Source organism: Mus musculus, chromosome 15 (assembly GCF_000001635.26).
Source record: "Mus musculus strain C57BL/6J chromosome 15, GRCm38.p6 C57BL/6J".
Taxonomy (NCBI): Eukaryota; Metazoa; Chordata; class Mammalia; order Rodentia; family Muridae; genus Mus; species Mus musculus.
Window position 1 is genome coordinate 91663514 of NC_000081.6, and position 23335 is coordinate 91686848.

The following is a 23335-nucleotide window of genomic DNA, read 5'->3' on the forward strand; positions in this document are numbered from 1 at the left end:
TTCTGCCAACTTTTGCTAGTCTCTAGCGTGTAATGGGTTTCTTTCTTTTTGGGGATTTCTTTCTTTTTTGAGGGAGGGTCTCGTAATGTAGTCCAGGCTCCCTAGAACTCACTATATAGATTAGTCTAGCCTCAAACCCATAGATTTGCCTCCCTCTGCCTTCCAAATGCTGGGACTAAAGGTGCACCATGACATATGACATAGCAGATTGGTAATAAAATATTGCTATAACTATGAATTCATTGATCTACCTTTCCATCTTAGTAATAGGGTGACTCTTCCAGAGGGTTGAAAATCCACGCCAAGGCATGGTCTCAAGCTTCCCTCAGCCTCAATTAATCGTAGTCGTGGTTTTCCTAGGCAAGCATTATTCAAATTTGTCTCATTTGATGTTTTCTATGCTTCCGTGGTTCAACATCTCCCAGATAAGTGCATTTGGCCTTCAAATATGTCAGTGCATTTAATCACTAAATACAGTGTTTTGGAGCCTGAAGAGATGGCTCAGCAGTTAAGAGCACTCGCTGTTCCTGCAAAGGACACAGGCTTGTTTCCCAGCATCCACTTGGTAGCTCATAGTCTTCTGTCACTCCTGTCCCATGGGATCCAATGCCCTCTCCTGCCCTTCTTGCCCACCAGTCATGTAGGTGGTACACAATCTTATATACAAGTAAAACACATACATGGAATAAAAATATATAAACTCTTTAAGACTGTATGTTTTCACGTGGGTACTGTGGCTTCTCTTCAAAGTGATTTCACTACTTTTGGTCTTATCTGTTGACCTGGTTCATTTTAACCTTCAGCCGCTCCCTGAGTTCTGTGCAATTTGAAGCCCACTCCTGTGGTTTCTGCATTTTGGATGTCAGTAACATTATTCTCTTTTGAAGGGGAGAATATTTTTCTCTTCTGTCTTAATGCTTCTTTTCTGGGTGCAATTAAAGAACGTATTTCCTAACTGTTTGTAGCAACTTACTTACAGTTTTCTTTCTAGAAGGATGTTGCTCGTACTTTGGGGGTGACTCATTTGAGGACAAGGGAGGCATTAGAATGTAGAAATTAGTAAGAGGCAAGTGCGTCAGAACACTTTTCAAAGTCACTTTAAACGCAAACTATAACACGTCATTAATAACCAAAGCATCCAGAAACCAACCCACTTGTATATCGCTTGCTATTCCCACACAGAAGTAGCGGGGGAGGGGCAGGCAGGCTGCAGCTGGCCTTTGGGGGGGGGGGGTCACACTGGTGCAGATTGTTCCCCGTGAAGCACCTCAGTTACCCAATCTCAAGAGCACAATCCAGCCCTTCCTGCTCTTAACCTTGCTGGTAAACACTCTACACACACAGACACACACACACACACCACACACATACACAAACACACACTCACACACCACACACATACAGACACACACACACACTTCCCCTTTGAGTGTGAGCTACCTTCTCTTTCTCTCTACCCGCCCTTTGCCATTGCTCCCAGATCCCTTCCTCATTTACACCTAACATCCTCTGGGCATGCGCAGTATTTACTCTGCGTCTCAAGACGGTGTAGCTTTTCCCTTTGCTTTTATTATAACAATTGCTATGTGATAGCTTTGACAGTGAGATAGACTAGGAAGGTGCTCTAAAGTAATTAAACAATTAAATAGCGAATACCCTATAAATATGTATGCTTCTACTGGTAGGCTTAATTAAAATCTTCTGTTTGTGATAACAAACAACATCTGAAGAATTTCATATCTATGGGACCAATGGCGAAAGATTGACACCTGTATTTATTTGCAAAGTAGGCATGCCTGTGCTTTTATTTTATACAGGTCCTTATGTTTGATCAGAATATATAAGTACAGTCTGAAGATGTCATTAATTGACTTGTAAAAACCGTGTTTCACCAAATAAATTTTACAGTATTTTTTTTTCTGACAGGTGATGAAATATAAACAGTCATTGTCTTATTCATCTTCATATAGTTTTACCAGCAGAAATGAGATACCACGTCTAATCATATTGTTTCACTTAATAAATATCTCTGACCACCTATCACATGTCTAGCAGTAAGAAATCAATGATCTCTTTGGGGCGAATTAATACGTGATTTCAGCCCCGGTATATTTCTCCATGATACTCTTCCTATTCAAATGCAATAGGAAAATTAACTCAAGCATGGCGGCTCATGTCAGTAGATTCCAACAGGTGGAAGCTGGACTTTGTCTCAAAACGAACAAATTAGAACAAATTCCTGGCATTTAATTCTCAGAGACTGTAAGCATGCCAATTTTCTACATTCAGGATAGACATCCAGGATTACATGCTTGATTGTAATAAGATTATTTCAGTGGCTGTACAGAAACTATAACTCAAACGCAGTTATAAGTGCTATCTACTGCAGAAACTGGGAAAGTCACTTTTGGAGAAGGTGGAGGTCGTGTGTGTGTGTGTGTGTGTGTGTGTGTGTGTGTGTGTGTTGGATGGCTTCCCACTGGTTTAAGGAAACTTGATCTGGAAATAGAAAGCAGTGGGACTTGTACTGGTGTCTGAGATGCCAGCATCACTCAGTTTATCTCTGCCTCTGAGTGATGCTTCCGGAGTTACTTTCTCTCCTGTTCTCCGTTTCTGTTCCATTATCATCCAAGTCCCTATTCATGAGGCAGCTGTACTGTGCTGGAGACATCTGTGTAGGTGTGGGTAGAGACAAAACCTGGAGGCCATCACTGAGAAACTGACAGTCCTCCATGAAGGATTTTGAGAGTGAGGATGGCTTAGGCCATTGCTTGTAGTCAATTCAGTGTCTTTTGGGGAGCTGGGGAATTATGTTTCAGTGTCTGCTTAGTCTGTATTGTTTTGATGGTGTAAATGCTTACCAGTGTGTTGTGTTGTTGAAGTTAGATTATTCAAATAGGTCTTTTTTTTTTCAGTTCAGTCCTTACTACCTTCTCTTTGTTTTGTTGGTGCCTGGAGTTGACTAACTAATGTGCTTTCCCATATAGTCACACAAAATCTCAACTCTTCTACCATTGGAGTAAAAGACTACGTTTTCCAGTTTTCTTTGCATTATTACTAATTTGCAGTTGCTGAAGATCCATCCAATCCAGAGTCTCACCCATACTCCAAAAATGCCCTACCGAGTTGTTTAACAATCTGGCCCTACCTTACTTTCAAAGATTTATTATGAATGTGTGTGTGTGTGTGTGTGTGTGTGTGTGTGTGTAAATGACTGCAGTTGACTAAGGAGGCCAGAAGAGAGCATCAGATTCTTTATAATTGAAGTCAAATAAACCCCTTCCTCCTATGTTGCTTTGGTCATGGTGTTTCATCAGAGCAATAGTAACTAACCATGATACAATGTAACTGCTTCCACCTCTCAATAGCTTAGATTGTAGGTGTATGCCACCACCTGGCTTTAGATGCATTTTCTAAGAAGACATTATTCCAAATGCACATTTGTGTGTGTGTGTGTGTGTGTGTGTGTCTGTCTGTGTCTGTGTGTGTTTATTTATGTAAAATATAAGCCTTAGTTTGCTTTCTATTGCAGTGGTAAAGACCATTTCCAAAAGCAACTTGGCCGGAAGGTTTATTTTATCTCACATCTGCCAGGTCTTTGTATATCTACACTAAAGGGAATCAAGGCAGGAACTTGAAGCAGGAACCTGGAGGCAGAGACCCTGGAGAAACACTCCATACTGGATTTCTCCTCATGTCCTTTTTGATCCTGCTTTCTTATACTACCAAGAACCACCCAGCCAGGGGAGGCACTGTCTGCAGAGATCTGAGCATCAGTAATTAATTTAAAAAATGCTTCACAGACTTGGCTAGAGGTCAGAAAGACAGAGGCATTTTCTGACCTGAGATTCCCTTTTTCCAGATGTGTCTAGTTTGACTGAGGTGACAAAAGACTAACTGGGCACAGGATGAGGCCAGGCATATTTTATAATATTAAAATACTGTTCTTGTGTGACACATGTTTCATCCTAACATTATAACTTCGGCCACTTTGTACTCAACAGAGAAGCCAAAAACACAGTCTGGAGAATAGGACACACACTCAACAAATGGTGATGGAAAAACTAGCTGTCCACATGCAGAAGAATGAAGTTAGACCCATATGTATCACTCTGCACAAAAACTAACTCCAAACAGATCAAAGACCCCAGTGTGAAATCTGAAACACTGACACTGCGAGAAGAAAAGTGGCGGTACCTTACATGACATAGATGCAGGAAAGGATTTTCTGAACAGGACCCAATTTGCCCAAGAATTAAAGCTAGCTCTTGACAAGTGGTAGTGTTGTCAATTAATGAAACTAGAAAGCTTTTTCACAGCTAAAGGAACAATCAACCAAGTGAAGAAGAGACCCAAAGAACAGGAGATCATGTCTGCTAGCTATATACCTGACAAAGATTAATATTCAGAGTATATATATATTGAAACAACAAAAATGAGTCATTCAAAAATTAACATGGAAAATTAACAGAAAATTCACAAAAGAAAAAAAAAAGAAAGTAACTAAGAAAGACCTCAAAAAGGTTCATCATCCCAAGCAGTTGGGGAAATGCAAATCAAAAGAACTTTGAGACTTCATCTTACCCCTAGTCATAATAGCAAAGATTAACAAAACAACAGAAGACAAATGCTGGAGGAAACATGGGAGAGAGGGTTTCTCACTTACTGTTGGTGGGCGGGTTTGTCCAGCTGGTGCAGCCACTGTGGAAATTGCTGTGGAGAATTCTCAAAAATCTAAAACTGAATCTACCATCGGACCCACCCATAACTCTCCTTCCCCTATGCCTGAAGGACTTGACATCAGTATTTTTCCCAAACCATGTATTGCTACTCTGTTTATAATAGATAGGAAATGGAAACAAAATAAATGTCCTCCAACCAACAACTGAAAGAATGAAAATACAAACCATGGGATACTATTCAGCCTTAAAGACAGATAAAAGTATGAACTTTGTAGATAAATGGATGGAACTCAAAAAGATAATACCTACTGTGGTAGCCTGGACACAGAAAGACAAATATCATTTGTTCTGTCAAATCAGAGACTTTTAGCCTCTAATCTCTAGATGTAAGTACATACCCTGGAGTAACTGTAGAATCCAGGAAAGTGCAAAGGGGCCATTGCTGAGGGAGGGGTTGAGCAGAAGCTGTAGAGAGGGAATGTCAGGAAATGATTGGGGACGTGGAAAACAAGAAGGGCTTTAATTAGGAAGTGGGGAGATAAATACAGATGAAGCATGGTAAAATAAGAAATATATCTGAAGAAGTAATAAGGAACCATTTATTAATTACCTGAAAAAGGAAACCCTATTATACACATAAGTTTGTGTGTAAGTATATATTTATAGTTCAAATGAAATCGTTTTTTGTCTAGGCTGACAATGCTGTCCAAGAGACTCCAAGAACACACAAGGCTATGGCTATTGTCCTTGGTTTCTCCCAAGATACGGAAGGTGAATTCCTATGGCTGAGGATAATGTATTTCAGAGGCAGAACCCAGAGACCCCTGCCTGGAACTGACATAAATGCCTCCACTCTCAGGACTAGCTGATATGGTATCAGAAGGTGCCATGCAAGCTTCCAGTGCAAAGACGTTGTCAACAGTCCCTCTTACTTATGATGCTTATAAACTTAAACAGAGATGAGCATGGTGTGATCACCCCAAGTCTTCCGCAGTTGCATGGACACCATTTTGGTAAACAACTCTCTAATTGGATTTAAGAATCACTCAACAAGAGGCAAACCATGCCTGTTACCAGAAACTGAGCCAACTACCCAATGCTAATGAAGCCATGGATTTTGGAGGAGAGTATACAACCACTACTTCACTAAACAAGCATGACCCCTAACTACATTCTTAATATTTGTCCTCATATTCCCAGGTAACTGTAGTCTTTCAGCCCCTCATTGAGGAAACTTCTCTTTGTACCAGATTTGGACTATTACAGAAAACAACAGACAATCAAAATGTACAGTTATGAATCTTAGTTGTTATGGATACATCTATAAAACACATTGGAACCTAAGGCTGAGGGAACATTGTGTAAGAAGTAGAAAGATTGTAGTTGCCAGATCAAGGACTTTGCTGTGAGATTGTACCTCCTAGTAAAGTCAAAAGGTCTCATCAACAAAACTGCCTGAACAAAGACAGCATTGTCTAATGACAAAGTACATGAGGGAAAGACCACAGGCCTTAAGTCTGTAAAAAGAATTATAGGCAAATAAGGAATGCTGAAATAAGAGAAAGAGTTTTACTTGGGGAAGATGCACAAAAAAATTGGTTGTCCAGTACCAAATAGTCGGCTACGAAAATATGCATACACCAGGCAGTGGTGGCGCACAGCTTTAATCCCAGCACTTGGGAGGCAGAGGCAGGCGGATTTCTGAGTTCGAGGCCAGCCTGGTCTACAGAGTGAGTTCCAGGACAACCAGGGCTACACAGATAAACCCTGTCTCAAAAAAAAAAACCAAAATACAAAAACATAAATAGAAAAAAAAAAGAAAATATGCATACAAGTAACATTGTACAGACTGAGAAGGTTATATTTAGGAATATATTATTAGAATAATAATTAGGGATAATACATTATCATGCTAAATATTGTTCTCTCTCTCTCTCTCTCTCTATATATATATATATATATATATATATATATATATATTATCACACACACACACTTATTTCTCACATATCCTCCCATCTGTGTAATACTGTATACTGTGTTACTCTTTCCCTGGCTCTTTATCCAAATAATTTGATGATAAAAGTAAGCTTCATCTATTGTACACACTGTAGCTTATGTAAGGATTTCAGGATGGAATGTGTGGCACCTCATATGGAAATCTAACTTGGTGTGCTCTTTGTGTCTGTTAGTAAAGAAAACACCTGTTCCTGATTCACAGGAAGTCACTAGGAGCTGGATAAACCGTGCTTCCTGGGCCTGTCCCCTCGGTGACCCCAGTGGTACTGTTTCTTCCTCTGGAGAAGAGATACACAGAGGATACTGTGTCCCTGAATCATGGCTGTTTGAACAATTCTTTTACCATAAGTGCCAGGGCTATTCTAACCTTTAGGACCTTCTGCACTATAGATGGATGTGATTCATGTTATATTTTTGTTACTGTTAAGAGACAGTATCTTTTTATATTAAATCTTCCTATTTATTACTCCTATTATTTTTCTCATTTATTTGTGTGTTTTATGAGTTTGATCATTTCTTTGCAAAAGTTTTGTATATCTGTATGTTTAGACTTATCCCCATTCTTTTTCTCATTGTTGATTCACACACACAATTGGACTCATCTTCCTGAGCATATTCTTTATAGAGATGAGCATAGTTTTCTTAGACTTCCTGCTCATTTACAGTAAACTTACATTTTCCTCGAAATGCCTGTTGGGGTGCTGCTGTCTCTCCAGTGACATATTAAAAACTCTTCAAGTTAATTGGTTCTTCCATATGAAAGCCCCAGCCATTTACCATTTTCCTTTTGTTTACTTTTTCTTTCTTCTGATGGCAGAATATCTGAGTTTTAATGAATCACAAATGTTAATGTTGTGTGTCTTCTGTCACTGCGTTTGCTTTTAATGCTGGGCTAAATAACGTTTACTATCCAGTGCCTCCTAATTATTTTTTATTTGCTTTTTAACCCATCTGTAATTTGTTTTGGTGTTTGCTGTGGTTGGCCATGTCAGTTTTATTTCTTTCTTCCTCAGAAGTTAGGTAAACATTGAGTGTTATTTTACTATTCTTTGACTACTTAGTTATGAACTTCTGTCTGCAGCCATCATCTTCATTCTCGTTAACTGGGAAGTTAATGAGTCTTGGAAATTTAGTCAATCAATTCATCACATTTAAAACTCAAGGACACTTTGCCCTAAGGTGTACTGGCTTCTGGCAAATGTTTCCAGCAGAGAGCTCAAAGTACACCCTGTTTGGTGCCCTGCTGAGTATGGAGTCCTACAGGTGGATGATAGTCCTACAAGGGGACTTTGGAAACACGGTGTCACTTAGAATTTTCTTTTGAAGGGACATAAGTCTCAATTTCTGGCAAGGTTTTTGGTGTGTGTGTGTGTGTGTGTGTGTGTGTGTGTGTGTGTGTGTGTGTGTTTTAACAAGAAGTAAATAAAATACGGGGGAAAAAAGAAAAGAAAATCTGAGGTCCTCATGTCATGAAAGCGCATAGAAGAGGTAATATAGGTCTCATATATGTCATCAGCTGAGAGTTTTGTCATTATGGAAAATTACACACAGAGAGGAGCAATGCCCCAGGAATTCATCTCTTACCTTCCACAATTCCCAGTTCATTTCATGTCTAATTCTTCCCGTTTTGACCCCACCCTTCAATCGTGGGTTACTTGGAAGCAAATCCTAACTATTCTAGCCTTGCAAATATTAGCACTTTACTACCACGCAAAGGTGAAAACCCTTGGCAACAAGAAGCACTCAGTGAGTACCCAAGCTGATGGAAACTTGCTTTCTTGTTCTGCTGAAAGTGCAGAGTGTGGACAAACTTTCAGCCTGACCTTCAGTTGTGTCTTGGCTCTCAACCCGCCTCTCAAACCCCTCCACCTCTTACCCATCCCAAAGACATTTCCTCAGACAGGAAAGAACTCCTCATCCGTTTGTGAATTGTTATCAGAATGTTAACGAACTAGAAGCCAGGAAATAAATTAACTGCTCTAATTCTCCTTCGGGGTAAATAACCTTGAGGTTGGGTCATCTGAGACCATAGAACATCCAAGCCTTGACTACAGCACTGTACCAGAGACTTCTCTTCTTGAAAAACCTTACTACGTGAGCATTTTCTTTTGCTTTCTTCTTGGGATGCAACATCTTCTTCACAGGGATGCTTTAGCACTGTGCCTTGCAGATCTGTCCCCTTCTCCCCCGCCCCCTCCCCTTTCTTCTCCTGCTTCAACTCTTCATTTACCTCTTCTCCTTCCCCCTCCCCCTCTCCCCCTGCTCTCTCCCTCTCTCTTCTTCCTCTACTTCTTCCTCCCTCTCCTTTTCCCTTCCCTTTCTCCCCTCCCCCCATTCCTTCTTTCTAGGTAGGCTCTTATAGCCCAGGCTGGCCTTGAACTTGTATGAAGCAAGGATGGCCTCCGATTTCTTTGGTTCTTGTCTTCACCTCCCAGGTGCTGGAATTAGCAGTTGCCCCGGCTTTCAGAATACCCCTTTTAACTTTAGAGGCCCGGGCAGCAGTACTAATAACTAGTTCAGACCAAGAATGCCGTTTAAAGACTGTTTCTTCCAACCTTAGCTTCACTGACTCTGCTGTGAGTTCCATCCTTGAGAGCTGAATCAGAGCTCCCAGATCCTGCCTGCAAACTCAAAACAGAGAGAGGCCTTTTGGCAACCACAACCAGAGCTCAGGATAACCAACAAGCAAACAACTCCTAAAGCCCATGTAGCTGGCCGATTTTGATTGTTAAACGCTGCATTCTTTGGGGAGCAAATTACTCCTCTCCCTATAGGGGGAACTCTTAAAAGAAACCGCTTTCCTGAAAGGGGCCAACTGGGCGGTGTCCTCCTTTCCCAACGCCCCTTTGCTATTCTTAGTGGCGGGGTGGCGGCTTTCGCTTTTCCCCGGCGGAGTTCCCAGCGGCGCGATGCGGCTGGGCAGGCCGGGCTGAGACTGGGCAGGGGCGGTCGCCGTCACCGTCTGGGCGCGGCTGGGGACCGAGGGCTGGGCCTGCAGCGGAGGCGGCCGAGCAGCTCTGAGAGCAGGAGCCGTCCCAGCTCGCCGCAGTCCCCGCCGGCTGCACCATGGCCAGTGGCGCCTGTCAGGGCTGCGAAGAGGAAGAGGAGGAGGAGGCTCTGAAGAAGTTGATAGTCAGGCTGAATAATGTCCAGGAAGGCAAGCAGATCGAGACGTTGCTTCAGCTCCTGGAGGACATGCTGGTGTTCACCTACTCGGACCGCGGTAATGCCTGCAGCCCCTCCCTCCTCTGCAAACTTTATCCTGCACTTGAGTCTTAATCTTGGGCACCCCACTCCTTTCCTTCAGGGAGGAAGGAGCTGAGATCCCTGGAAGATTGAAAGGATGCCAGGATGCCGTGGTTTGTGACTTTGTTTTCATCCCCCATTTGCCCCCTTCTTTTCCAGCCTCCAAGTTATTTGAAGATAAAAATTTCCACGTGCCTCTGTTGATTGTCCTGGACTCCTACATGAGAGTTGCCAGTGTACAGCAGGTAAGCGGGCCTTCCCATCTGTTCCTGAAGACTGTTCTGTGATAGGCCTTATGTCCCGGGGTCTTGAGATTTGCTTTAAGAGGGGAAATCTTGTCAAATGTTGGCAGAGGAGAAGCACCTTTGACATTATCTGGGTGGTGGTAGCAGCAAAATGAAAACAGGGCTCTTATTGGCAAGGTGAGTCCGTTAACCTTTCAAACTATTCTAAGAATGCTCCTTAATATACAGCGAGTTTCTGGTAGAGCAGTGCAGTGAATATTTCCAGCAAGGGAGGGTAATTAAAAAAACAGTAATAAAACAGTCAAGTCTAGGGTCAGTTTGCTTTTATACTTTTAAATTAGAAGACACATTTCAAGGATTCTTCCTGCAGTGTATATCACCCAGTATCTAAAGAAAGTGATGTTTCCCGAATGCCCCCTCGCCTGCCGTGTTTACATTTCTACTTTGCGGCTGTTATCATACAAAGTGGATACAAAAGTAGAACTTCTGTCTGGATCTGTGTCACAGGAAGTCCAGAAGTAGGCTATGTAATTAACTGTGATTTTAAAGCAGACTCGGATAAGTAAGAATGGCTTTCAGTCAGGACAGAATTACTTCTGAAGGTGCTAACTTCCTTTAGAGGTTTGCGATCTGGGGAACTGAAATCAGTTTTGTCATCCAAATACTGAGAGTTATTTGTCGGGGAACTCTGGAGGCACGGGAAGAATAGAATACTCCTTCATAGTCATTCTAGAGACTAAACTTTTCTTAGTCTCCAAGTTCTCTCTCTCTCTCTCTCTCTCTCTCTCTCTCTCTCTCTCTCTCTCTCTCTCCTCCTCCTCCTCCTCCTCCTCTCCTGCCTCCTCCTCTTTCTCCCTCTGTTCCCACCCTGTCAAGTTCTCACAGTATAACCCAGACTACTTAGAACTTGCCATTTTCCTGCCTCTGGCTCCCCAGTGCTATAATTATAGGTATATGTCACCATACCTGGCTCTAATTTTCTTTTAGAAAAGCATACTTTTATCTGCAGTAAATATTTTTATTTTTCCAATTGTGAAACTTTCCTATCTGACTAGTCATTTTCAGGTTGTTATCAGACAAAAATCAAGAGGAAGATGGAGGTATGATAAAGATACTGTACTTTTTAGCACCAAGAGTCTGAATTTTACCCACGGAATATGAATCATTTTGAAGGTGCTTTCTGTTCTCCACCTACATCACCCTTCTTGCTTTATATTCAAAAGTGTCTAATTCTGGCTGCCTACACTGCCAAGACCTAGACTTGGTAGTCTCACGCCTGCTTGGTACCACTGGGAAAAACTGGACCCTGATTTTCAATCAACTGAACACAGAAGGGAGTGGTAGACCTGAGAGCCCAGGGGAATCTGGAATATAGCCATTGCTTACCTCTTTCTCCTTTCATCTCTTCCTTTTGTGTCTGTCTGTCTTTGCTCTGTCTCTGTCTCTCCTCCTTCTTTCTCTGTGCTGACAAGATCTGTGACTTTAAATCTGCTAATGGAATTACTTTGATTACTGATCTATATCCCCAAACACTGTAATTTTCTCTTCCCTGTCTCCCCCCTAACTTTCCTCTTTCATTCCCCTTATCCATTTCTACTCCACTCCCTTTTTCTTCTTCATTCTCTCTTCCTCCTTCTCCTTCTCCTCCTCCTCCATTTTCTCCTCCTTCTTTCCACCCTCCTCCTCCTCCACTGCATTTTTGGTGCTGGGAATTAAACACAGGGATTTGCATCTACCGGACAAGCTCTCTACCAGTAAGCTACCCAGTCAACCAAGACATTCTAGTTCTTGATTTTAGAAAATGCCCAAGTAACTGCAGTGGTTAAGATATTGTTACCAGCTTGTGGAGTGGGCAGCTGCAAAGTCTATTGGAAAGGAACAGCCTCTGGTTTGATAATTTAGCAGAATAAAGTCAGTACTTTCAGTGTTTTATATGTGTTTATTTGCAAGGGCTTTATGCATATTATGTTAATTGTTTTTTCTCTTTGCGGTTCTTTATTAGATATTTTCTTTATATACATTTCAAATGCTACCCCGAAAGTTCCCTATACCCTCCCTCAACCCTGCTCCCCTACCCACCCACTCCTTCTTCTTGGCCCTGGCATTCCCCTGTACTGGGGCATATAAAGTTTGCAATACCAAGGGGCCTCTCTTCCCAGTGATGGGCGACTAGGCCATCTTCTGCTACATATGCAGCTAGAGACAGTAGTTCTGGGGGTACTGGTTAGTTCATATTGTTGTTTCACCTATAGGGTTGCAAGACCCCTTCAGCTCCTTGGGTGCTTTCTCTAGCTTCTCCATTGGGGGCCCTGTGATCCATCTTATAGATGATTGTCTCATATGTTAATTGGTTCTTACTGACATTTGATTGCACTTGAAGAAAGTTGACCAGAGTCTTTCCTTCATATTGATTTAGTTAAAATGAGTAGTCCCTGTGGATACTTGTAATAAAGCTAGGGCTCAAATATGTTCGAGTCTTCAAAATCTCCATCATTTAGTTCTGGACTTACTAAGATTTTTGTGTGAGCAAGCAAAGTCCAATGGTTTGGCACAAATACTATGAGCAAATACAATGGCTATATTGCCGTTGGTCTTATCAAAGGGTTATAGAAAGGATTCTTTCTCTACTGAGATTTTTAGCATCTCTAATTGAAAGTAATATCTTCTTTTAAATCTCTTCACATAATTGGTGAAAGTAGTCTGAGCACCCTTCCATAGTTCTTGCAATCCAATTAGCTAGAAGCACCAAATGAGAATGCCTTGGTGAAGGCAAGGAGTTCCTCGTCAGACATGTATGTTAAGGTTTCTTGTGAGCATCATCCAACACGGCATTTGGGATTCTGGACTTTTACAATTTGCTTTATCTGTGCCCTTTTACAGTTGCAGATCTCCTAGGGCTGCTCTCAAGCTTGCCCTGTGCATGTCTCCTCCTGTTAGTCATTCTATTTTGCTACTCAATTTGACTTCTCTTTTTCTACGTCATTCCAACCTTTGAAGGAAGAGAGCAAAATAAATTAAGTGACTTAAATGTTCTCCAACCCTCTGATTTTTTTTCACATCATTTATGAATGGGATGCTTGAGTTTTATATCGTCCTCGTAGTAGAGGATAACAGCCCTGTCTGTAATAACTGTACAGGGTTAAAACTTTCTCTCTCTGCAAGACAAGTTCCCAATGGAAAGAGTAATGCTTTGCTTGTCAGGCCTGTTTTGAGGCTGAAAGTTTCAGTTAGTCACTGAAGCTCCACTCATTGATTACAGGCTTAGCTGCTCGAATGGATCTTTTTTTTTTTTTTTTTTTTTTTTTTTTTTTTGGCCAAGCAGTTATTGATGCTGTAGCTTTAGAAACCTGAGCAAAGCAGGTTTTCTCGGTGAGTCAGCCATACAGGTATGGACATGAGTTTAGCATCTTTATAATAACGTTTCTGCACGAGAAGCTCATCAGAGTGCCACTTTCTTCCAAGCCTGGGGAAAGGGCTTCATGTAGTTTCTTAGAATCCCAGGAGCAGTGCTTTCTATGACAGCTGGGTTCTTCATGTCTGTTCTGCTTACGTGGAGGAAGGTATCCAACTTAAAATATCAGTAAAAATTGACTGTTAGATATTCTTAAAAGAAAACAATAATTATTTGAGCTGAAGTAGTGGCGATATGAGATGATTCATGATTAATTTTAAAATTACATAGTGAAGAGACTACTAGAGTGAACAATGCTCTAAAGAGGTGGAACTGTGGAGAAACCATACAGACTTTTATCCCTGTGAGATGCCTCCTGTCTGCTCACGCAAACTACAAATATGTGCCACTGTCCCAATGGCAAATGAGTATAAATTTCCCACATCATCACCGGCTCTTACCCATCTCTCTAACTTTATCCAGCTTCCATCTTCTCCCCTGTATACAATTATTGGCATTAGTACCCAGCTCATCTTACAGCTCGTGAATTTTGAAATGTGGCCGGAGCCTTACATTTTTTATCGGTCTCACAGTTACTCTTATTTCCAGGATTTATATCACTTTAATGCTTGTCATGAGTCTATCTCACCCACCCTTTCATTAATTGTACATGCTACCTTGGTAGCAGTTTTCTGTTTGGTTTCCTGACCTTGTCAAGAATGGTTCTTTAACCCATAGGGAGGATGCGAGGCACTTCAGATTTACAGAGGCAGGGAGAAGAGTGGGCTAATCTTTGAGTTGAAATGAGGAGTTGGTATATTTCCCCCCATAGGTAAAGAATGGTTTGTGGATGTTGAAGTCATATATAATGGTCTGAGCAAAGAAATTTTTTTAAATGGGGGTGGAAGTGATGGCTCAGTCATTGAGAACATTTGTTGCTCTTTCAGAGGACCCTGGTTTGGTTCCTAACACCTGTATGGTGGTTTTCCTCCATATTAGTTCCCTTACCAGTGCATGCTTGTTAGTTTTCGTCAACTTGACACAAGCTAGAGACCCTGGGAAGAGGGAACCTTAGCGTAGGAATTCCTTCCATCAAAGTGGCCTGTAGACAAGTCTAGGGAAAATTCTCTTGATTAAAGTTTGTGGGAGGGCCCAGTGCACTGGGAGCAGTGCCTTCCCTGGGGAAAGTAGTTATCAATTGTATAAGAAAACAAACTGAGCAAGCCTGTAAGAAGCATTTCTCCACAGTCTCTGGTTCAGTTCCTGCCTCCACGTTCTTGTTGAGTATTTTCCTTGGCTTCCCCGATGCCAGATTGCAAGCTGTAAGATGAACTAATGCCTTTCTTCCCTGAGTTGTCCTTTATGCTGTTTCTCACAGTCTCAGAGAAGCTAACTAGAGTAAGGGAGATCTGACAACATCTTTTGGCATTTGGGCATTAGGCACAAAGGCAGCATATATGCATAGATGCAGGCAGAACATCCAAACACATGAAACCTACAAGTTTTTGATTTTGTTTTTGTTTTTAAACAACACCATGTATTTAAAATGCATCGATAAGGTCAAATGTCATGCATATATGTGGAGAGTTTTAGGGCACTTGTGACCACCAGATCTCTTAGTTCACAGACATCGAGGGGAAGGAAAGGGGCCCTGAGGTGTTCTGCCTATTATAGCTCCTTTTCTTTTCCAGCAACTGATATAGGTTCAGTCATAGGACATTGCTACTTAGAGGCCTCTACTACCCACTGCCAGTCATTTCCTATGGCTACAAAAATCTCCAGCTCCCTCCAGCCTTCCAGTGCAAACACCTTCTTTTTCCATAATCAAAGTCTTGAGCTCTTGGGAAAGATTATGTCAGATATTTATACGTTTTAAAAGTACCACAGTGGTGTTAGTATAGCCATTCTTGCTTAAACATTTCAGTGTGTCACCTAAAGTTCTTTATCTTGTTTGATTTAGATGGTAAGGATATCTATTTTGCATTTATTCAAAAATGCCATAGTACTTTTGTGTTGTGTGTGTGTGTGTGTGTGTGTGTGTGTGTGTGTGTGTGTGTGTGTGTTTCTAAAGTGTGGTCCTAAAGTAATGTGTAGTTAAAGTACACACCTTACTCTCATCTCTGAGAAAACATTTAAGGGTTTTTGTCTTGTCCTAAAGTGATTATTTAAAAGTGATATAATTGTCTGTTCCACTGAAAACAGACTCATGACTGGCATATCTATTAGCAGCCTTTTAAAATGTGGGTATAGCTGGGCATGGTGGTGCTCGCCTTTAATCCCAGCACTTGGGAGGTAGAGGAAGGTGAATTTCTGAGTTTGAGGCTAGCCTGGTCTACAAAGTGAGTTCCAGGACAGCCAGGGCTATACAGAGAAACCCTGTTTCAAAAAAACAAAATAATAATAACAATAATAATAATAAATAAAATGTGGGTATAGGGCTGGGGACACAGCTCCTTTGGTTGAGTGCTTGTGTGTCATGCCCTGGATTCAATCACGCTCACTGTCACCACCCAAACTGGACGTGGTGGTCTGTGATTGTAATTCCAGGGCTTTACATGTGGAGAGAGGGGGATCAGAAGGTCGAGCTCGCTCTTGGCTACCATGTTGAAGGATAGCCGGGGATATATGAAATATTACCTTTTAAACAAAAAAGGTCAAATCTTTACCTTTCTTATTTTCAGGCGGGGTGGTCACTTCTGTGCAAATTAATAGAAGTCTGTCCAGGGACATTGCAAAGCTTAATAGGACCCCAGGATATTGGAAATGATTGGGAAGTCCTTGGTATTCACCGGTAAGTGTGATAGATACGTGAAGATAAACTGCATTGAAAAATTATATGTGATAATCATTGTTCATCCAAAACCATTCTGCAAAATTCCTTCGAAGTGGATATTTTTTTTCTTACATCAATGACTTATATTTATAGAGATCTTTAAACTTTACTTGTGAGCTAGAAAACTATTACTGATGGTAAAGGACCAGGTGAGGTGATTTTAGTAACACAGATATACAGTTACATAAATGGTTAAATTGTAGATATTTTAGTACCACTTAAGATGAATCCAAACAGGCTTTTTATTAGTAATAGTGAAACTGATATAATCTTTAAAGAACATGACAACCAAGAAGTTAGTTCTGTAACCACTTGTTTCAAAGTTACGCTCTACTGTCTTCTTGTGCAATTTGCATACATGTGTGTGTGCTAATGTCAGTGAACAGAGACGGTGGCTTTCAGGAGGAATAAGAAAGAGGAAATTTATTCTTTCTCAGCCCACTGCACCCTAGTCTGGTGACTTCTGAACAATGATATGGCTGCTGCTTTCTGCATAATGTCCTTAATGAGACCTCATTTATAGACATAATTAGGTAAGAAGTTTGAACAAAAAATTGTTTCTAAGAAAATTCTTTAAAAAGAAAATAGTTTCTGGACATTTATAAAAGTATCTTCTGCCATTAGGTGATCTCATACCTAGGGCCACAATTATCAGGATTCCTTACCCTCAATGCTACTTTCCTTGAGAAAAATATGTTTTGTGAAAAACTGAATTCTCTGCTGTTTATGAGAAAATGTCTGTGTTGTACAACAGTGTGGCTGTTCTGAAGTGAGTTATTATAGGCCTCAGTTTCTCCATTTCTAATATGTAGGTGTTGCTGTTTTTTTATTCCTACTTTACCCACTGTAGACTTGTAACTAGTCATTCTGATTTTATTTCATTTCCCTTTGGGTTGTTTGAGTCTTCCCATGATTTTCCCGAGTTTAGTTAATCTACAATATCAGAAAGTACTGGAAAGCTCACTTCCTTGTATTCCAGAACAATCCAAGTGTTTGGGGGTGATTACAAAACTGTTTGTACAGGAAACATGATTTAGAGTCACTCATGCATTCTCTTGCTTACCCCCTCACTCCAGCCCATCCCCCACCTCCATGAATTGTCTCTACTCCTGTCTTAAGCCAGATCTCAGTCTGTGACGATGGGAGAAAGCCTGGTTTGTACAGTAGAACACTGTGGCAAAATTTGTGTGAAACATTTTCCTCTGTTGTCAAACTTATCCCCTCCAAAGGTGATGGATACCAAAGAGAGAATCTCTTTGGTAGTAGTCATGAGAAGGACCCAGAATGTGCTTACTGCTCTAGTTGGCACTGTGAACCTGAGAGAGCAGAGGCTAAAAACGAGGCTGACTAAAATCTCATGCAATAGCCAACTTTATGCAGAGCATCGGACAGTTTATACCCTACGGGTTAGGAAGAGTCACATGAGTAAAGTGTACAGTCAACCACAAGGATAAGCTGCATGCGGCAAAAATAGGTTTCTCCACAGAGGCATAAAAAAAAAAGATAACAATAGCCAGTTGTGATGAATAAGTTGAAGTGAACTCACTCCTATCCAATATGCTCCTATCCAGTACAAAAGCACATTGCAAGACTGATTCCATGTTTTTGAAGAAACTGAGGTCATGAAAGTCTTGTCCTGTTTTCTTGAAGGCTCCTCACAAGCACTACGAATTCCCCTTGTATGACTCCATTCTTGAACTGTGTTCTGACAGAATGGAACAGTGAGGGTTAGGGCCAGAGTAGGAAGGTGACTAGGTGGGACCAACAATCCTTTGCTTTGCTAAGATGCCAAAGGACATGTTTCCTGAGTGTAAGAGAGGCTGTGGATGGCACTAGCTCTGTCTTCTTCCAACAATATAAAACCAAACACCACCAGGCAGGAAATGGTTAAAGGTTACATTTGGCACTGCTAACACTGGCCTTAAAGTCTAGTGAATTTGAGAGCAGGGTCTACGGTTATGGGACTCCCACTATCTAGAATGGAAGATTTCTTTATCAAAGATAGTAGCAATCAATAGTTGCAACATGTAAGTGGATCCTTAAGGTTATATACAAATGAACTCCTAAATCCAATATTCCTGTATGTTACTATAGCAACACATGCGACATATAATTCACAAATTCTTGTCACACGTTGAAGGCATGGATGTGGATGTCCTTCATGTTCTTCGTGGTGCTTTGTGTGAGGTGCTAGGTAACAGGGTCAATGACCGAGTCTGGGCATTTGGTGAAATAGAGGCAGAACTCACAGCTTTTCTTTTGAGACACAGAATGGTATTTCCTCTCAGCTCTCTTAATTTTTTTTCCAGTATTGCATGTCAATCCACAGGTCATGTATATAGTAGGCAAGCACTCAGTCCCTGAGCTGCACGCAACAATAAAGGTTTGGGATACTCTGTCTGTTTCTCTCCACTTTTACTGATATATGGTTGATAATTAGGAAAAAAAATCTATGCATTGAATCTGTTCAACGTGTTAATTTGGCCCATGGGATCATTGTTACAGTTGAGTCAAGTAGTGTTCCTGGTCATTTCATTTACTTATTTACTTTGTTCTGCTGCTGGGGACCGAACCTGGGGCCTTGGGTATGCTGGGAAAGTGCTCTGCCCCTGAGCTGCACCCCAAGCCAGGCTGTTAATACTATAAGCTCCGTTGAAGTCTGTACCAAGGGGACATGTATTACATGAGCTTTGCTGAACAGAACAAAACACAGTAAATATTGTTTTAGGTGTTATGGAAAGTCTGAGTCCAAACCTTCATTAAAAACAATTACATTTACGTTGCCGTGGTGGTGCACACCTTTAATCCCAATGCTAGAGAGGGAGAGACAGGTGGCTCTATGAATTCATAGCCACCCTGATAAGTGTAGTGAGTTTCATGCTAGCTGGGGTTCTAGAGTAAGAATCTGGGTCAAGACATGCATTTATTAATTGATGGAGTGATTTTGTATGTGCATCTATATGCATGCATGTAGGGGGTGGGCACATGCATGCCCTGGCACACATGTGGGATTCAGAGGTTAGCTTGTGGAAATCTGTTCTGGGCTCCCAGGGCCTGACCTCAGGTTGTCAAGAGAGGCAGCAAGTCCCTTCCCCACTGGGGCATCTCCTTCGCTTTGCTGTATGAAGTTCATTGTCATGTGATTTTGTGATTTTTATTCCAGGCTGATTCTTAAAATGTTAACTGTTCATCACGCCAATGTAAACCTGTCAATAGTTGGACTAAAAGCCTTGGATCTCCTCCTAGATTCAGGTAGGTGATGACTGGAGATGCTTACTGCTAACAGTTGTCAGGGTCAGAGTACAAACTAAGTGATGTCTAGAGCGTCTATGTCTGCCTTTGCCATGCCTCCTGTTTCTCTCAGATCTCAACCAGCATCTTGGTTCTAAATCCTGCTTGTGTGTTTCTCCACTGTTCTTATTCTAGTTCCTTCGTGGCTTCTAAAATCTGCTCCCATAATTCACATCCCTGGTAGCTTTCTGTGTACAAACCCTCAAAGTCTTTTCTGTAGTTTGTCTTTGATAAAGCATGTGGCATCACTTCTTGAGTGCTTGCTGGATTCTTGCTTCATGGGTAACATCTTTTAAATGCTTTGGAAACTCCTTTCACCCCACATAGGCATTTTACTTACCTTTCTGGGTGAGATACTCTGATGAGCAGAGAGATGGCCTCAGCCACCTAGTGACACAATCTCAGTCACATTCCACACATCAGGCTCTCTGCCTAAGGTGACTTCTGCTAAGAGGCTAATAGGCCCAAGCTGTGATATTGAGATGGCTGTAATAGTTATGGTGATTGCCATGACAGCTGTGGTTGTCAAGAAGACACAACCCCAAATGACTGGGAGTTTTGTTCAGTGGAGGAGAGATTATTTTGAGGTCAAGAGCATTCTGTGTGCAGAGCTGCAAAAGCCTGAGAAGGCACAAGGGAGGCTGCACAGGGGGGTGGGAGACACTCATGTACTAATTGTTCCTGCTAATGAAGACCTTCAGGAGAGAAAAGCAGTAAGAAAGAGTGTAAGACCCAGGGCACAGAGGACAGGAAACAGGAGACTCCCAAAGAGTGTTTAATTCAATGATTTAATGGCATGTAGTTGCAACTCTCATCCTTGGGACTGTCACAGTTTTCCTTGGTTCATTTCTCTTTTGTCACAATCGAGCCCTCACTCCAGTGGCCCTTCCGCTATGGTGGAAATGTTGCTACCCATTGTCACAACAAGCAGCTCTATGTGACTCTTGGGATTTTGAAATAGGATGAAAAGCTGGACTTTGATTTTATTTAAGGTTTTATGGATTTAAATTTGAATCTAAATAGACACATGGTGGCAAGGGAATGGCGCTGCTCATGCAGATGGGCTAATGCATTTAAAAAGATAATTGAAGTTTAGTGAGAGAAGAACTGTACTACAAATAGAATGATACTCACCCCAAAGGGATAGCAGTCAAAGTCCCCAGGTGGGAGTTACAAATGTTTGTGAGATGAGTAAAGTTGTTTGCATGCGTAGTTTTGAGACAGGGTCATTTTTCACAGTAGAAGCTGGACTTGAACTTTCTATGTGGCCCCGGCTTGTAAAAACTCACTATCTTCATCTCAGCACCCTACACCCCAAGTGCAAGGATTGCCCCTGTACACCACTCCACCTGGCTGACCTGCTTAGCTTTAATCCAGCTCGGCTCCTATTAACTACTAGTTGAGCACTAGACAAAGACACTGGCATTACACAATCTCTCTGTTTCTCAGTATCTATCTATAAAGTGGGGTTTGAACCTGTCTTATGAGGTCCTATTGTTGATTAAATGTGTTATAATGAAGTGAATTAACTCATGAATTAACTCGTGATGGGCTAATTTGTATTATGGAAACATTCACTATGAGGTTAGGAGTCTAGCTTAGTAGTAGAACCCTTACTCAGGATGTATGCGATTCTGGGTTTAGTCTCCAGTAACACACACACACACACACACACACACACACACACACACACACCTGGCTAAAATCTGTTTACTGCTTCCATCCTTATTCCATGACAGTTACTTTTGTTGATGGAATGAGTGTTACTGGTGGAACATCTTCAGTGTGGTAGGAAAGTTCACAAAGGGATTGGAGGAAGGCTTTAAGAGAAGCACAGATGTAGCATATCTAGACTGGAGCCGGCCTTGTGCTCAGGACACTGGCATAGTTGACTTTGTAAAGGATCTTCTTCAGTGTACTTAGAATGGGCAGAGGAGCTTAGAATATCCCACCAAGGGACATCCAGGATCACATTTGGGTTTTAGAGATACAGTACAGGGAGTGAACTATCAAGAGTTGGATAGAAGTTTAGAATAAGCAGAGAAATTAAGCCAATATTTCTGCATTCTTGGAGAGATGGGAAGAGGCGCTGATCGGGATAAGAATAATCCTCTGAATAAGAATTAGCTTATTCAGAGAGAGCTTTGGAATATTGAAGAGCTAACACTGGAGCAGCTGGGCTCTTAATTAAACGAATTGGCTCATTGGTTAGACAAAATGGAAGAGAGAGGGAGTTTGGAGTGATGATGACTGGGAAGTTTGTCTTGGGTGGCTGTTATTACGATGGTCTCATTGATGAAGAATAGGATTGAGGGAAGGCTCTGGTCAGGGTACCCACAAAACATTTAAATGGTAGTTAGTGCTCCTTTTATAGGTATAACTTTTGGGACAATGAAGTGCTCTATCAAAAATAAAAGTCCACAAAACATTCATAACCATCATGCAAAACTAATGTGTCAACTGCTAAAAAAACAACTATTTCCTTACAGTACATTGTTTTCTTTCAATTAGGTAAACTCACCTTGCTGATACTGGATGAAGAATGTGATATTTTCTTGTTAATTTTTGATGCCATGCACAGATATTCAGCCAATGATGAAGTCCAAAAACTGGGATGCAAAGCTTTACACGTGCTTTTTGAGAGAGGTATTTAAAATTGTAAATTCTCTATTCTGAGGTATACCTAGGAAGAATGGCTTGTACTGAGGAAAGTTGACTATAATTGGTGAGAAAAAAATATGTCAAATCACACTATTTACAAAACAAGACAAGGTTTGTTAGTTTGGTAACGTTGCTTTCTTCTGTGTTCTCGATTTCACTCACAGGTTCTAAATCATCCTGTTGCAGCAGACTTCCTTCCATTTCATAACAGGGCATGAGTTCACTTTGCAAGTAGATTGTACGGGTGTTAAAAAGGGAAAAGGAAACTTAAGATGGGGCTATGATTTTGAATCTTGTCAAACTTGAAATTTTTACATGCTCTTTGTAGAAACTGGACAATCACACGGTATCCTTGAGAAACAAGACTGGTGGGCATTTCACAGCAGGCTCAGAAACTGATAACAAATTATTGCTCTGGTTTGAGCTGGTTTTGTCTAGTCCTTCCTCTGACTGGACGAGAAAATGGGTCAGAGAATTGAGCAAGTTGTCCGAGATTAGCAGTTGGTTAGCACACAGTGGTTGCCACTGGTTTGGAGACTCGGGTTGCTGGTGATCAGGCTTTTGGGGGAATACTAGGGAGGGGGGAGAGAGAGAGAGAGAGAGAGACAGAGACAGAGACAGAGAGACAGAGAGAGAGAGACAGAGAGACAGAAACAGAGAGACAGAGAGAGAGAGACAGAGAGAGAGGGAGACAGAGACAGAGAGAGAGACAGAGAGAGACAGAGAGAGACAGAGAGACAGAAACAGAGAGACAGAGAGACAGAGACAGAGACAGAGACAGAGACAGAGAGGGAAGCAGAGACAGAGAGACAGAGAGAGAGAGGGAGACAGAGACAGAGAGACAGAGAGAGAGAGAGAGAGAGAGAGAGAGAGAGAGAGAGAGAGAGAGTGTGTGTGTGCTTCACCTCTTCCAGGCTGTCTTCTCTGTGTTACAAAAAGGATAAAATTTGAAACGTTTTGTCTCACA

At 41.5% G+C, this 23335-nt stretch overlaps 1 protein-coding gene across 3 annotated transcripts in view; it reads left to right on the top strand.

The window, feature by feature from the left end:
* The first annotated feature begins 9277 nt into the window (after nucleotides 1-9277).
* Lrrk2 (leucine-rich repeat kinase 2) overlaps nucleotides 9278-23335 on the top strand; it is a 143334-nt gene continuing 129276 nt past the window's right edge. For 2 of the 3 annotated variants that reach the window (XR_875310.3, XM_006521277.4), the window contains exons 1-5: nucleotides 9278-9924; nucleotides 10107-10192; nucleotides 16265-16374; nucleotides 19580-19668; nucleotides 22219-22353. Coding sequence is in view for 2 of the 3 variants with exons in the window: in XM_006521277.4 (XP_006521340.1) it covers nucleotides 9768-9924; nucleotides 10107-10192; nucleotides 16265-16374; nucleotides 19580-19668; nucleotides 22219-22353 (577 nt within the window). In the remaining variant the exon portion in view is untranslated. The remainder of the gene's footprint in view (nucleotides 9925-10106; nucleotides 10193-16264; nucleotides 16375-19579; nucleotides 19669-22218; nucleotides 22354-23335) is intronic. The other variant, NM_025730.3, reaches the window with a different exon arrangement.